This window comes from Pinus tabuliformis, chromosome J, assembly GCF_031772625.1.
Source record: "Pinus tabuliformis cultivar Carrire ecotype Pingquan chromosome J, CPIR1, whole genome shotgun sequence".
NCBI lineage: Eukaryota > Viridiplantae > Streptophyta > Pinopsida > Pinales > Pinaceae > Pinus > Pinus tabuliformis.
The window spans coordinates 1,473,340,579-1,473,355,264 of NC_142295.1; the positions used below are offsets into that span (position 1 = coordinate 1,473,340,579).

Sequence of the window (14,686 nt, forward strand, 5' to 3'; positions counted from 1 at the left end):
CTTTTAAGGGGATAGTATGTTCCATGACATCTTCCCTATAGCCTTTTAATTCATCATAAGAAAAAGCTAAAACATCTCGATATTCTCGAAGTAAATTAGTTAACTTTTTTCTTTCCTCCACACTAGTACCTCTACCAAATTTAACAATCTTTGGATTTTCAGAAGTACCAATGTTTATCTCGAGATATTCGCCTGGGTCCATCTTATTTTCTTCTCTCAACTTCGTGGCATCATGCCGATCAAAATGTTGCTCTAAGGCAACCACATTCCTAGGAGTAGGATTTATGATATGCTCATAATTTAAAGATCCATCCTCTTGAGAATCTATCCGAAAATCCTCAAACTCATCCAGACTATTAAGAAAACGAATGACTTGCTTTTCATCATTGAAGACCTGCCAATGCTCTGAGTTATCTGGAACAAATGGTCTAAATATTACTTCCATTTTGATCTTATCATTAATTAGCTCATCAGATAACTGGAAAGTAGTAGCAGCTATGGCAAGTTCATCTGCCAAACTATTTTTTTCTCTTGGGATAGCTTTGAGGTCAAGAACATCAAAGTGCTCCATACTACATAGTATCCCACACAACATTTCGATAATTCCTTAGTCTTTGATTTTTGCATGTGAATTTATTTTTAAGCTGCATGATAACTAAATCAGAATCCCCCTTAATGCTAAGCAACTTAATCTTCAAAGATTTTGCCAATTCAAGCCCCAACAATATAGCCTCATATTCAGCGACATTGTTGGTTGCTTCAAATTCTAATCGATAGGCAAACTTGAAAATGTGATCAATGGGAGATTTAAGCACTATTCCAGCACCTTTACCATGCCTAGACGATGCACCATCAAAGTACATATACCAAAATTTATCCTTGAGATCCTTAATCTTATCATCGGGAGGAACTATGAAATTAGACATGATGGCATAGTTCCCAATGTCAAATTGCTCTTTGATTATCTCGATGTGAGGTCTCTTAGGATCTTCAACATGAAATTTTCTTTCGGGCTCTCTATTTAGTCTTACAAAACCATCACCCCTAGGAGAAGGAATCATAGCATATGACCAATTCATTTGAATACTTCCTCCTAGATCGGAGACCCACTTTCTGGATAACAGCATACCCCAGGCATCAGGCACATCCACAACAACAATATCCATGACAATCATGATGTCTGGGTAAACTGATAGATGAACTTGCAAATCTTTGATTAAACCATGCACTTCAATTTTCTTAGAATCCATGGCACATATGTTATAGTAGGGTCTAGAAACTCTTAAGTTAAGTTGTTCCATGACCCTTTTAGTCATTACACAAGCTCATGCACCAGAATCCAACATGCAATTATTCAATTTATATCCATTAACTAACAAGGTGATAAAGAAAGGCTGGTGATCTTTGTTATCAGCATCTAAGCTTTGCAAATATATGGGAGCATCGTGATAGTCCACTTCTCGAGCCTTCTGTTGAGAAGTATTCGCTTGAAAACCTTGAATAGCTTTTAGTAAGTTGTCTCTTTGGTAAGGGATTTTAGCAATCTCGGAGACAGGAACCCAGATTTTTGCATTGTTAAACTAACTTCCCAAATCGACATCTAATCCAGAGTTCATACCAGGGTTAAAAGTTCGGGGGGGAATTCGATTCCCGCTTTGATCCTTATCTCTTCTCTGGTATGTCAAACCTTTATCTCTAGCCATTTCCAAGATTTGCTCAGGAGAGGGTTTTTCACCATATAACCTAGCCAAAATGTCATCTTCATTTTCAAGGTTATTTATACTAAAAGCTGATGAAGGATTCATAATGTCACGACTCTTTTCCTTGACCTCTACCCAATCATCCATAGACAAAGGAAACTTATTACCTACTACATTTATTTGATCACCTGCCCCAAACATTCCATTATCTAAAATTCTTCTAACGATGGGACAAGTGGCCTCTTCATGAAGAGCATCGCAAACCCGACAATAAGGAGGAGCATTATCAACCAAATTAGTTAGCGGATTAGGAGGTTTCTGCTCACTAGATTGACCCTTCTTTTGCCAATTGTTATTTCTATTATTATTATTTCGAGGTTGAAAATTTTGCGTTTGCGCTCTTTCCATTTGGATCAACCTATTCTGCAAAGTAGCTATCTCCTTATTATGATTAATTTCCATGGTTTCGATCTTTTGGAGCAATTTGAAAACAAGTTCGCTTTCAGGTTCTTGGACTGCTTTTCCTTTAGGTTCTTTTAGTTTCGTAGCAGCCCTATCGAAACCTGGGATCTCAGACTTCCCAGATGTTGCCTTGTCCTTTTCAAGCTCTATAGCCAAGGCTTGGCAATCTCTATAATCATTAAGCCTAGCACGCCTTAATTCATAAGATGGCTCAGGACTAAAGGCATCAATGTAAAAATCTTGGAGAGATTTGTCTGTAGGTTTATAGTCTTGAGGTAATTCTCTAACAATACCATTAAACCTTTTATTAAATTCTTCAACAGTTTCATTCTCTCTCTTTTTTATTATGCTAATAGCTTTTACAAAGTGTCTTCCCTCTCTCTTATCTCCATATTTTTCTTTAAAGGCATTAATGATCGATTCTAAGGAATCAAATGAATTCTGAGGCTTTTCAGTAAACCATTCATGAGCATCGCCCCCCAGGGTTATAATGAAAAGATTCATTCTAACATCTTCATGATCGAAATCAAGAGACCTTGCGTACTTAGCCATCCATATGCTAAAATCCCTCGGATGCGAATTTGCACTAATCGCATTCTCCCTGAAAGCTAGGCAACTTATCTATCCCAACTGATGGAAGAGCACTGGGATACCCTGGAATGTTAGAAAAATTGCAAGGGGCATACATATCCATGATGTTGTGCCTAACTTGACTAGTAAAAACCAAATGGATATCAGAGAGGGCTTCTTGTCCGAGGTTAACAAGAAGTGTGCGAGAAGAGAGTTTGTGTAATTGTACCCTGAGGACCATTTCAGGATCAGGAGTAGGATTGCACAGACTGCTTGGATGTCTTCTAGTATACACTCTTGAAGATAATATATGAAGTGGAGTCGCCACCTGGACAAGAAGTGAAACACGGAAAAGCTCGAAATGAAAGGACCAAGGACAGAAAAAACTCTATCCCCGGCAACGGCGCCAAAAAATGTTGTCGCACAGATTGTCACAACAACGCTCAGACCAGGGGTTGTCACTCTGATCCCCGATCTCTCCGTTTAAGCCTGTCTCCCGCGGCTAAGGGGGTAGACCCTATAGGAAAGTGGATGACCAACTGTGAACCAGTTGGGTTGGGAGACACGAAAGGAAACAAGCACTTAATTGATTTTATTAAATAAATAGACCAGTGCCTTATGGAGCTAATGTTTAAATGATTACTTACTAAATGTTGCAGAAATGTAAACCATGTAGAGCAATCATTTAAATTCAAATAACCTGAGCGAAAATTAACTTTTATCAAATGCGAGAAAATGCTTAATGGCTTAATGATACTCCAGCAATTTAAAAATTCGAAAGATAGAGTTCGATACACAACCATGTAATTTTAAACGATAACCAGATATCACATTCATATAGCTAATCTTCAAAATGATCATTCAAGCATGCTAAATCACATAAAAATGATAAACATTTATTCCACATCAAAATTTTAGCCTCAGCAGAAAAGATAAAACGTGATAAAATATTTTTATGTTTTCAAATAAAACAAGACTAGGCTAAATAAATGAAACTTTAAATCTAAAACCTAAACTATAGAACAAAAAATAAAAAAAAAGGGCCTATTTATGATTTTATAATTTTTATATTTTTTTATGATTAATAAAAATAAAACTTAAACTAAACTATAAAATTAAAATCTAGAATTTTTTATGATTTTTTAAAAGCTTTATAATTTTTATTAATTTTATGATTATAAAAACTTGAAATCAAAATTCAAACTAAAACTAAAGTCTTAAATCTAAAAAATCAACAAAAAACTAAAACCCTAACTGAAGACTAAAGAATTTTTTTTATGAATTTTTTATTTTTAAATAAATCTAGAAATGATGTAAACTTAAAACCAAATCAAAATAATCTAGTACCTAAAAACTAAACAAAGCTTAAATAAAATTTTAAATCGAATAAACCAAAATAAGAAAAATGAAAATCGACTTTTCCTTTTTTGATTTTTATCAAAACCTATAACGTAAAGATTTAAATTAAAATCTAAATAATAAAAAAACGTGAACTAAACTATACTATCCTAACTATTATACCTATACATCCAACACATGAAGTAAAACCTGGCCCGTATATACCCAAAACGTGTTCTTACTGTCTTTTACAGGTTTATGATGGCGGAGTGCTTTCGACGACTGACGGAGAGCTTTGCAGATTGGAGATTCGAGCGGATGGTGGCTACGCTTATGTGAGGAGCAATAGGTAACGGAGGACACTGGGCTCCATGGGCTGAGTGAGCCGGATGGAATGACGCAGGATTGCAGTTTGAGAAACCGCAACAATGGAGAAGGGATCATTCACGATGGCAGCAGAAGTATCCACACAGAGGAATGGGCACAATGCCAGCAACGGGTGGCAGCGTGGAGATTTGAAACGAAATGCTGGAGATGAATGGAGTTTCGCGTGAGGAATGAGAGGACTGAAATGGATTGGTTGAAGGCAATGGAGTAGTGATGAATACGCTGGAAAAAGGAAAAACGCATATTGCTTGCAGGTTGGATAGCAGCATTGAGGCAGCTGTGCGAAGTGTTTTGCAGGCAGCAAAGATGCAGCCGCATCGTGGAGAGCGGATGGGCAGCTGCGGAGAGAATGACAAATACGTGGGAAAAATGCCGCTTTGGTCTGGTGTTTTCAGGAGGCAGCCACTTGTTTGCGGGTTCTGGCAGCAGCAATAGAGGCCTGCGTGAAAATGATTGGAGCTGAACAGATCCCCGAGGGCAAACAAATATATGTATATATTTCCTTTTGCATAAATTTTCCAGAGAAATATAATATGCAGCCAGAAACTGGTAAACCCTTTAAAATTCCTCAGAAATTTGCAAATAAAGTGATATTCTTCCGCTTCAGTGCTTCCAGTTATCAAACCCCACAAAGATTTCTAGCTCTGAAACAAATGTTCCTGCAATAGCTGATTTCTGAGGCCAGATCTTACCCTCCAGGGCGTAGATCTGGCTTCAAGCTTTAAGCTCACCTTCAGATCTGCAACCTGCAACGGCAGAACAAACACCAAGAGATAATATGTATGCAAGGAAAATAAAACCCTAAAAACCAGCTACAAAATTTACAACCTTGTGAGTCTGCAACAGCTAGATTTATCAATAAACAACAGTGATATTATCAAAATTCCAGATTTACTATGAAAAACTTCAGAAATCTCTCATGCAATTCAGAAAAACAAACTTAAATGATAAACCCAGGATCGAAATTGGCTGGGCTCTGCAGGAGGATGCTTGCAGGAGTTGGTTGGTTCAGCCGAGAACTTCCCCAAACGCCCACTGATCTTCTTCAATAAGGGTTTCCTGCACAGCTCACTTCAACCATCAATAAAGAGAGAAAAACAGTACTAGATCTCAGATGCAATGGAGATACCTGCCATTATTTCAGAAATTCTAATACCATTCAAACCCTAGCAAGTGAACAAGATACCTGTATTCAATAATACTCTACAATAAGCTGTTATTAATGGCTGAAAATTAAAATATGTAGAAAATAAAATAGCTCACAGCACTTCAAGAGAGTAACACCAGCAAGATTTCAACCCCAAAGTCTTTCTTTATTAGCACCAGAAAAAGTTTACAAGAGAGCTTCTTCAGCACAAGACTCACAGATTGAATGATCTCAAATGACCCCTAGCACCCTATTTAAAGGAAAAATTCCCAACAGCTAGTTCGAGTGATCCACGTCAAAATGATCTCGACCGTCGATGAGGATCAAGACATCTCTTAATCTCATCCGTCGAATTTTTTAATGCATTAAAAATTGAAATTCTGCATTTATTTATTCAAAAATGTTATTATTTTATTATTTCTAAGTTTTTATTATTTTATTAATTATTATTATTTTTTTTTCAATTTTTTTATTTTTTTATTTTTAATTTATTTTTAAATGGATCCTCGAACTTAGCCTTTGGAAAAATCACCTAAGACCTAGGACTTATGAGGGGATTAAAACATTTCCTAACCCTCAAGACACTTTACATCATGACTTTTACAACTTTACATCCCAAGGGGGAAAACCCATTTGACATAGACTCTCATAAACCACCCAGTTCTGTGACACAACTATAATCTAGCAGATTAACACACTAGGATTCCTCTAAGATTCTAATGACAAAATTCATTCCGGCTTTGGGGTTAGGCTGAAGGAAAACTCTGCCGATCATGGATCGGTGAGACGAAAAACCTTCCGGAACATAGATTATCACTAGAAAATTAGGTCCACCTAGGCAATTTACATACATGACTCATATCTACTAAGATTATTTACAATTCACACATGCAGACTGGGTTTACAACATAGTATGATCAAGTCGACGATGACTGTCGAATGGCACGGACATGTCAATCAAGCGCTATCCCTTTTGCGAAGAAAAAGGGGTGTACTTGCTATGGGGAGTTGACACATAGTGGTCAACAATTCGAATTTACTCCGCAGCACACTACACTTCAAAGCTCGACGCTGGTTTTTTTCTCTGCCCGACACTGACACCCTGGCCTTCGTCCCTGCTCACTCTAGACTTGTCTTGAGGCACGCGTTGAGGGTTACATTGCACGAATCGAAGGTTCATTTGTGATTCGCACCAACCTCCAGTCAGTTCTTTGGTTTCAAAAATATTTCACTGACATGTACCCCTACAATAGTGACAAACCTAATTTGTATTCAGTCACTAGACTGTATCTCAATCACCAATCACCATGTATGATTATTGGGCTTAACCTACTTTTTTTTTCAGTCTCTGGACTGTATCTCAATCACCATGTATGATTATTGGGCTTAATGGTATTATTATGCATAATTTAAATTATAAAAGGGAATCTCTACATGGTTACACACTTATCTTCACTAATTATGGTGCATTTAGTAGTGGCCTAGTCTAACTTATAGATTAAATGGGCCTTTTCACTGGAATTGGAAGATACAATTTCAAGCAACATTGTGATTTTTTATTATTTAAATTATATTTTTGAATACATAAATAGAGCCAGCACCCTGAAAAACTCCTGGAGTACTCAAATTCTACAGCACCCTGAAAAGGAGTACTCAAATTCTACAGATTAAGCAACAACTCAAGTTTTTTTAAATCTTTACCAATTTTTGGTTAAAATTAACCAAGAAAAAATCCCTAAAACTATTTCTATTTCATATATTACTTGTAGTAATTGTCAAACTATTTCATCTTTAGTTTAGTGTAGTAATTGTAATAAGTACTTTTATAATATCATAACATGCACTTCTTTTTAATTAAATAATATCTCCACACACATATATATAAACCTAATTTATAACAGACTATATTTTTATGGAATAACTAGACTGTATCTCAATATTTTTAATTAAATAATATCTCCACACGCAGATATATATAAACCTAATTTATAACAGACTATATTTTTATGGAATAACTAGACTGTATCTCAATCAACATGTATGATGAAGCCATTATACATAATTTGAATTATAAAAGGGAATCTCTATATCCCATTTTATGATCATGGTTACACAAACTTATCTTCATTAATTACGGTGCATTTAGTAATTGTTATAAGTAATTTTATATATCATAATATGTATTTTTTTAATTAGATTATATATATAGTATTATGTCGAATTTAATGTCAAAGTTTATTCTCAGACATTTCATTATCAAAATTTTCTACAACTTCAACGTCTTCGAATTCAAGCTCTAATGACTTAGGTTATGACCTCCAGAGGAGAAGCACATTGGAAATGGTTCTTCATTTGGAAGTTCAAAGCATTACTCAAATTGATTTTTTAAGTTAACATTAAATAAAATAAAATTATTACTTGGCACAATTTATAGAAAAATTCCTGTCATGGTCCAGGCCTTTGTCCACCTTGCAAAGAAAATTCTGGAAGTGTAAAACACCTCTTCACTCTATGTCATTTTACCAAAGAAATCTGGGCTGAAACCAAATCATTCACTCTATGCCATTTAACCAAGGAAATCTAGGCTGCAACCAAATCAGTCACTGGTGGGAAGGGGATTTGGGAAGGTGCAGCAGTCAAAGAGGCCCTAGACGATTCGCTAAAGGACCTAAATAAAACCCAGCAGTCTCACCTTGTTTTTGTTTTATGGGTAGTTTGGCTAATAAGAAATCAATATCCCTCAAGATACTCGCATCTCCCACCAAGGATCTTTTTACAATCTCAAAGGAGCATACATAACTTTTGAGGAATCAAAGAAGAAAAAACAGAAAAGGACTGAGCCGCCGGATATACATTCTTCCATCCCTTTTGGTTACTTTGATTATCCAGCAAATAGATATCCCAATGGCTGTGGGACTGAGGTATTTTACACATCTCTCCTCCTTCCAAAATATCTTTTCAGTGGCCTCAGAGCAGGAAAATAACAATGCAGAAGTGTAAGAAACAACTATTTTAATGAATACTGCACAGGAGCATAGATTAAATGACCTCAACATGTTTGAAGATTCAAAGCTGGTCACAGATTGGATGATCGGTTCTAGTCTTAAGAGAAGTGTCAATCTCTATGGCAATATCCAGCTCGCAGAAGAGGTAATAACAGCATTCACATCTATTTCCTCCAAGCACCATTTATTGAAATTATAACCACGAAGCAGACCGGTTATCTAAGGAAAATGTTGACAGATTTACTAACTCTTTACTAATCATGGAATGCAGGGAGAGGGTAGAGGACACACCACCCACAGGTTTATAGATCTGTAATAGGATCTTTTTTGGAGTGTGGAATGCTTGATGGCCTGTCCCCTTTTATTGTTGTAGTGCCTTATGCTTTGGCAATAGTGAGCTGTATTATGTTTTATGTTTAAGACTATTTCAGTAAGGCCCCTCTAGTTATGGAGTGGAACCTACTTTCAGACTGAGCCTCCGGGCCTTTAGACTTTAAAAAACATAACTTTTTTATAAGTAATAATTAAAATGTTACGGTCTGTCAGTAGATTGCGAGAAATGCATTGGGCATGGTAACTTGTTCAGCCAGATGCATTTGAACTCTGATTTCCAAGCTTCTTTTAAATGTCAATACCTCAACTGGTTCAGTTTCTGGATGAGAGAACCCATGTGTATTTATTATATTATAAACCTAGAAACATGACAAATGCCGATCGTCCACCAATGTTATCAGAACCAAACTGTTCATCAAGCTGGTCAACTCCCCAAAACGGGAACCAGACCAGAACTGGCAAAAAAGGGACCAAAAAGCCAGCTACATAAAATATTCAAACCTTAAAGAAAAACATACATATTTATGTGCATCCAAACCATATATACACAAATATGCAAACGTTTTCATTTATATAGCAAGAGTGCATATAACCAAAATAATATTTGGGGCAATACATCTTTGTAACACAAATACATCAACAAAGAGGCTCTAGATGGTCTTTAATGCAAAAAAATATCATGCTACAACAGATGCATACATATCATCAATATCACTGTATATATTGGGATCTTCATCATCAATATCACCCTCTAGAATCTAAGCATTAAAATAAGATAGAAAAAGCTTAACATGTCAAATCGAGATTTTATTTGAGTGATGTCTACATTTTTACAAAGGTCATGATAGAGGACGTCCACAATCAACGCCAGTAACATCAAGGTACATAGAGGGCTTGGTGCTCTTGATTAAATAACGGTTCCATAACCTCGTACACGACAAAATCCAATGGAAACGTTGCAATCCCCCCAATCTTGAAATCCTAAAAACTGTTAAGTCCTTTGGATTGAGTGGGATCTAAAATTCTACTTTCTACATATGAATATCCTTTTACTTCAAGAATTTAACATACCATTAATTACAAAGCATTAGTAGGGCCCAAGAGTTGAATATTATGCTGCCCCACACAGAACATTTCTTTATTTTTATTTTTATTTTACTTTTATTTTTTTACATTTTATTTGTGATGTTAAGGTCCTTGGTTGCATTGTACAGGTAACAGAACCAGCTGGTACAGTGGAAAAAACCAGCCTTTTCCAGTTATGTGCCAACGGTCAGGCCGGTTTAAGCATCAAAACACTCAGACCAGCCAGTTCCACCAGTTCTAGTCCCATTCCAATAACATTGTCTTCGAAATGGTTTATACTGATTAGTCAATTTCAATTGCTTCCCTGGACTTTGGGATTTTTGAAAGTTTGAAATTCGTGGCTCAGTACACACTCCAGATAAAACAAAAAACATGCACTCAACTATAACGTAACCATAGCAATCTTACACCATATACCTCACATGCCAAACATTGAGCTTCAGAAAATGCAGAAGCTCAATTGTGGCAAAATTATAAGTTTTTACAAAGCCCTAGACCTTGCATAAAGCTGAAAGGGATGCTAGTGCCTATTTCAAATTTCAACTATCAATGACTCGTAACATAAACAAATGTCATTCTTAGACACGTGTCCACCATGATCAAAACTAATCTCCATATGTCGTGTCTTTGATACAAAGAAAGCAGGGACTTGAAACCTAAGTTACAGGAAACATCACTCCCAAACCCCAAAAACGTTGTTCGGCATTTTGGAAACAGAGACGGGTACAATACGGCACGGAAACATTTTAGTTTTTTGGAACCGCATGATCCTAATTCTAAAGCGTTTCCGTTTTTTTGGAAACGGATGGTCCTATTTTTGAAATATTTTTGAACATTTTTAAAGGTTTTGGATCCGTTTCCAGAGTTTCCTGACTTGGATATGACGTTGAATGCCATGTCTCATATGATTTTGTTTGATGAGGAGGCACCAATAATTGCATCTTCAAGTGGACATGGCAGCAATGCTCCCACTCATGGAGAGGATCCAAATGATGATGTGAATCTTAATTACATGGATGAAAACATATTTGATGATATGTAAATGTAATTTATGATGATGTTTTAAACTTTTGAACAATAGACATTGAGTACCATAATATGTCATATGATAGTAGATTGTCAGTCATAGTTCAATTTTGTAATTTGTACTATGTAGTGTGCATTTAGCATTATTAATTTTGGTGATGATGTTGATGATTGAAATTGGAAATAATCTCTAATGATGATGACAATGTTTAAGCTGAATTGGTGATGATGATTTGTTTATGTGGAATTCATGATGATGATTATGTATTTTTAAATATAGAATCTAGATTCTAAAAGATGAATGGTAATATGAAAGTTTTATTTTGTTATATATATATCGTTTCCTTATCGTATCATATCCAGACTTTTTGAAAATTCGCCGTATCCGTTTCAAACCCCGTTTCCGTATCCGTTTCAGTGCAACATAGCTTGAAACTCTCCAAAGAGATGGAACCTGCCAGTCAGCACCTACACCACCGGAAGGCATGGACAGGAAGGATGCTGGAAGCTCCAGTCAACTCTGGAACCTGCAGACATAGGCTACAAGAGGCCCCAGCTACTCGAAATTAAACTTGAGAACTGATGGAGGCCAGCAAAGTATTTCACAAAACACACGAATGAAAAAGAGTTATCAAATCCAGAGAGAATTTTCTGGTAAAATTGAAAGGCATAAGGGAATCAAACACTAGATGACTTATTATGGTGGAGAAGAGGTTACTTACACTGAGATAAATATGCTCAATTCCCATAAATCATCTGCATTGATCGGCTATTTCTCTTCATTGCTAAGAAGTTCTCTTCGGAGCTTCAAGAAAACAGTTCAATACACGGTAAATATCTTTTCTGCTGCCTTTTATTTTAATTTTCTGCGAGTGATTGGATGAAATATTAAGCAGAATGAGCCAGATATTTGAGTTCTCGTCTGGAAAATATTTCAATGTTCTTTATTTCCTATGAATTGAAAACCTTAGGCTAGAAGAAGAAAAAAATTTGAAGACCAGCACTATAAACATTGCAGTATTCTTCACGAAATCCTTCGGCTCCACGAAGTAAAGATTTAAAGGCTGCGACACTAAATATTGTAGTCAGATTTTGTAGATATATCTGCATTTATGGTGGATGAGATCTTGGAAGGAGAGAGAGGAAATCCAAAGCACTGCAGGATAGTTTCTGCAACTATTAGTGAGAGATTTCAAGCTCATCTGTATAGATAAGTTGTTAAATAGCGGAATTAAAGATCAAACTGTAACACTTTCAGTTTAAATTGGACAAATTCAGTTTAAATTGGGCAACTTCAGTATAAATTGCACAATTTCAGGTTAAATTATAGCAATTAGAGTTAAACTGCAGTAGTGTCAGGTTAACTTGCTGCATTTCTAGCCTCTAGCTAACATCGTTGCAATTATATGTTAAATATCATTATTTCAGGCGAAATTGGGCAAATCAAGGTTACTTGGGAGCGGGAGCGAAAATGGGGAGCGGGAGCGACATTTTCAAAAGCTCCCGGTTTGGGAGCGAATCCCGGAGCGTTTTTTATATAGTATATATATATTTTATATTTTGATGCATATATGTCAACAAAAACATGTAGAATGATGAATTAGATATAAAAAACATTAAAAAAAACATAGATTGAACAATATAACAACAATCATCTAGCAGTTATCATCTTCATCAACCACGTCCACAAGTTAGTAACATACAACATATTGAGTCTCATGAATCATGATTCATCAATCTTAAAGTTTCAAGCTTTCAAAATTCAATATATAACATTTATCATCATTGATCACCAAAGTTGTACTTGTAAGCTAAGTGTAACAATTACAACAAATAATATCTAACATGAAATGAAGTGTTATAAAATGAAACGAAATGAAACAACTTTCAACTTTCATGAAGCATCATATTCATAATTCATTACTAATGAGTTATAATTGCCAACTTCAAACTTCAAACTTAAATTGTCATATATTATTTACAAAAAATATCATAATAAATATGAAAGAATCAATAGTTATAAAAACTACTAGAAACTAGAAAAGACAAGTAAATCTATTATCTATTGCTAATGCTTGGGCCTCTTGCCACCACTAGAAATGTCTAATATTTTAGTCTTGTTGGAAAATCAAGATCTTTGTCATTAATATCACCCTCTAAGCATTAATATCCTGAGGTATCTTTGTCATTACCTCTAGAAGGGATCTTTGTCATTAATATCACCCTCTAAGCATTAACATAAGATAGAAAAAGCATAGCATGTCAAGTCAAGATTTTGTTTGAGTGATGCGTACATTTTTAGGGGGGTCATGATAGAGGAGTTCAACAACCAATGTCACTAACGTCAAGGTATATAGAGGGATTGGTGCTCTTGATTAAATATGAGTTCCATATCCTAATACATGACAAAAACCAATGGAAACATTGCAATCCCCTCAATCCTGAAAAACGGATAAGTCTGCTAGATTTTGAATGAAATCAAAATTCTACTTTCTCCATTTGAAATCCAATGAGGTCGGAACCACTCTCAAACATCCTGAGTCATTTCATGGTAATGTTAAAAATTTAAGTAAAAGTGATATTCTCCTTAATCTTCATTGGAACGGAGAATATCACTTTTACTTTAAGAATTTAACATTACCATGAATCGCATATCAATACTAGGGCCATAAGCTTGATCATTAGGCCGCCCCACTCAAAACTTATTTGTTTCTTTGAAAAACAATTGCATTTGGAATATTACTGCAAAAAAAATACTAAACGTTCCTGAAAAGGCAGGGAGCGTTTTTTTAGGGGGAGCGCTCCCAAGGCGCTTTGGAGCCGCTCCCACTTGGAGCGCGACTTGGGACCAGGAGTGTGAGGGGGGGAGGCGCTCCCCCGAAAAATACAGAGTAACTTAAAGAATTTCAGGTTATGTAGTTGCAATTCAGTTTAAATCAAAGAATGTTACTCAAATATCATTATAGCTTAAATATCATTGTTCCAGGGAAAATTGAGCCAATACAAAGTAACTTACAAAATTTCAGGTTATGTAGTTGCAATTCGGTTTAAATCAAAGAAATTTTAGTTTAAAATTTAATTGCAATAATTGTTGCATTTTGTGAAAAATTTGTACAAATAGCAAGAGTCCAAGATAAGCTTTGGGAATATTGATAATTTAGAATAAACTGTATAGTTGGGGGTTACATGGCATAAATCCAGGATATTTGTGAATTTAGGAAACTGTAGGTTTTTGGGGGAAGTTGTTATATATTGGACTTTTACTCTATACATTCAGGATTAGATTGTGGCTTTTGGTGGACAAACAAATGGCTTTACCAACTAATAATTGGGAAAATTGAGCCAATACAAAGTAACTTACAAAATTTCAGGTTATGTAGTTGCAATTCGGTTTAAATCAAAGAAATTTTAGTTTAAAATTTAATTGCAATAATTGTTGCATTTTGTGAAAAATTTGTACAAATAGCAAGAGTCCAAGATAAGCTTTGGGAATATTGATAATTTAGAATAAACTGTATAGTTGGGGGTTACATGGCATAAATCCAGGATATTTGTGAATTTAGGAAACTGTAGGTTTTTGGGGGAAGTTGTTATATATTGGACTTTTACTCTATACATTCAGGATTAGATTG

The 14,686-nt window shown here is 35.5% G+C and overlaps 1 protein-coding gene across 10 annotated transcripts in view; it reads right to left on the minus strand.

Annotated features, from left to right (window-relative positions):
- The window catches only part of LOC149232942 (putative U3 small nucleolar RNA-associated protein 7), a 109,698-nt gene that overhangs the window by 66,912 nt on the left and 28,100 nt on the right, over positions 1-14,686 (minus strand). For 7 of the 10 annotated variants that reach the window (XM_089379569.1, XM_089379575.1, XM_089379568.1 and 4 more), the window contains one exon: positions 11,777-11,859. The exons of the other annotated variants lie outside the window; for them this stretch is intronic. In XM_089379569.1, coding sequence (XP_089235695.1) covers positions 11,777-11,803 — 27 coding nt within the window. In that variant the 5' untranslated portion in view covers positions 11,804-11,859. The remainder of the gene's footprint in view (positions 1-11,776; positions 11,860-14,686) is intronic. 10 annotated transcript variants of the gene reach the window in all.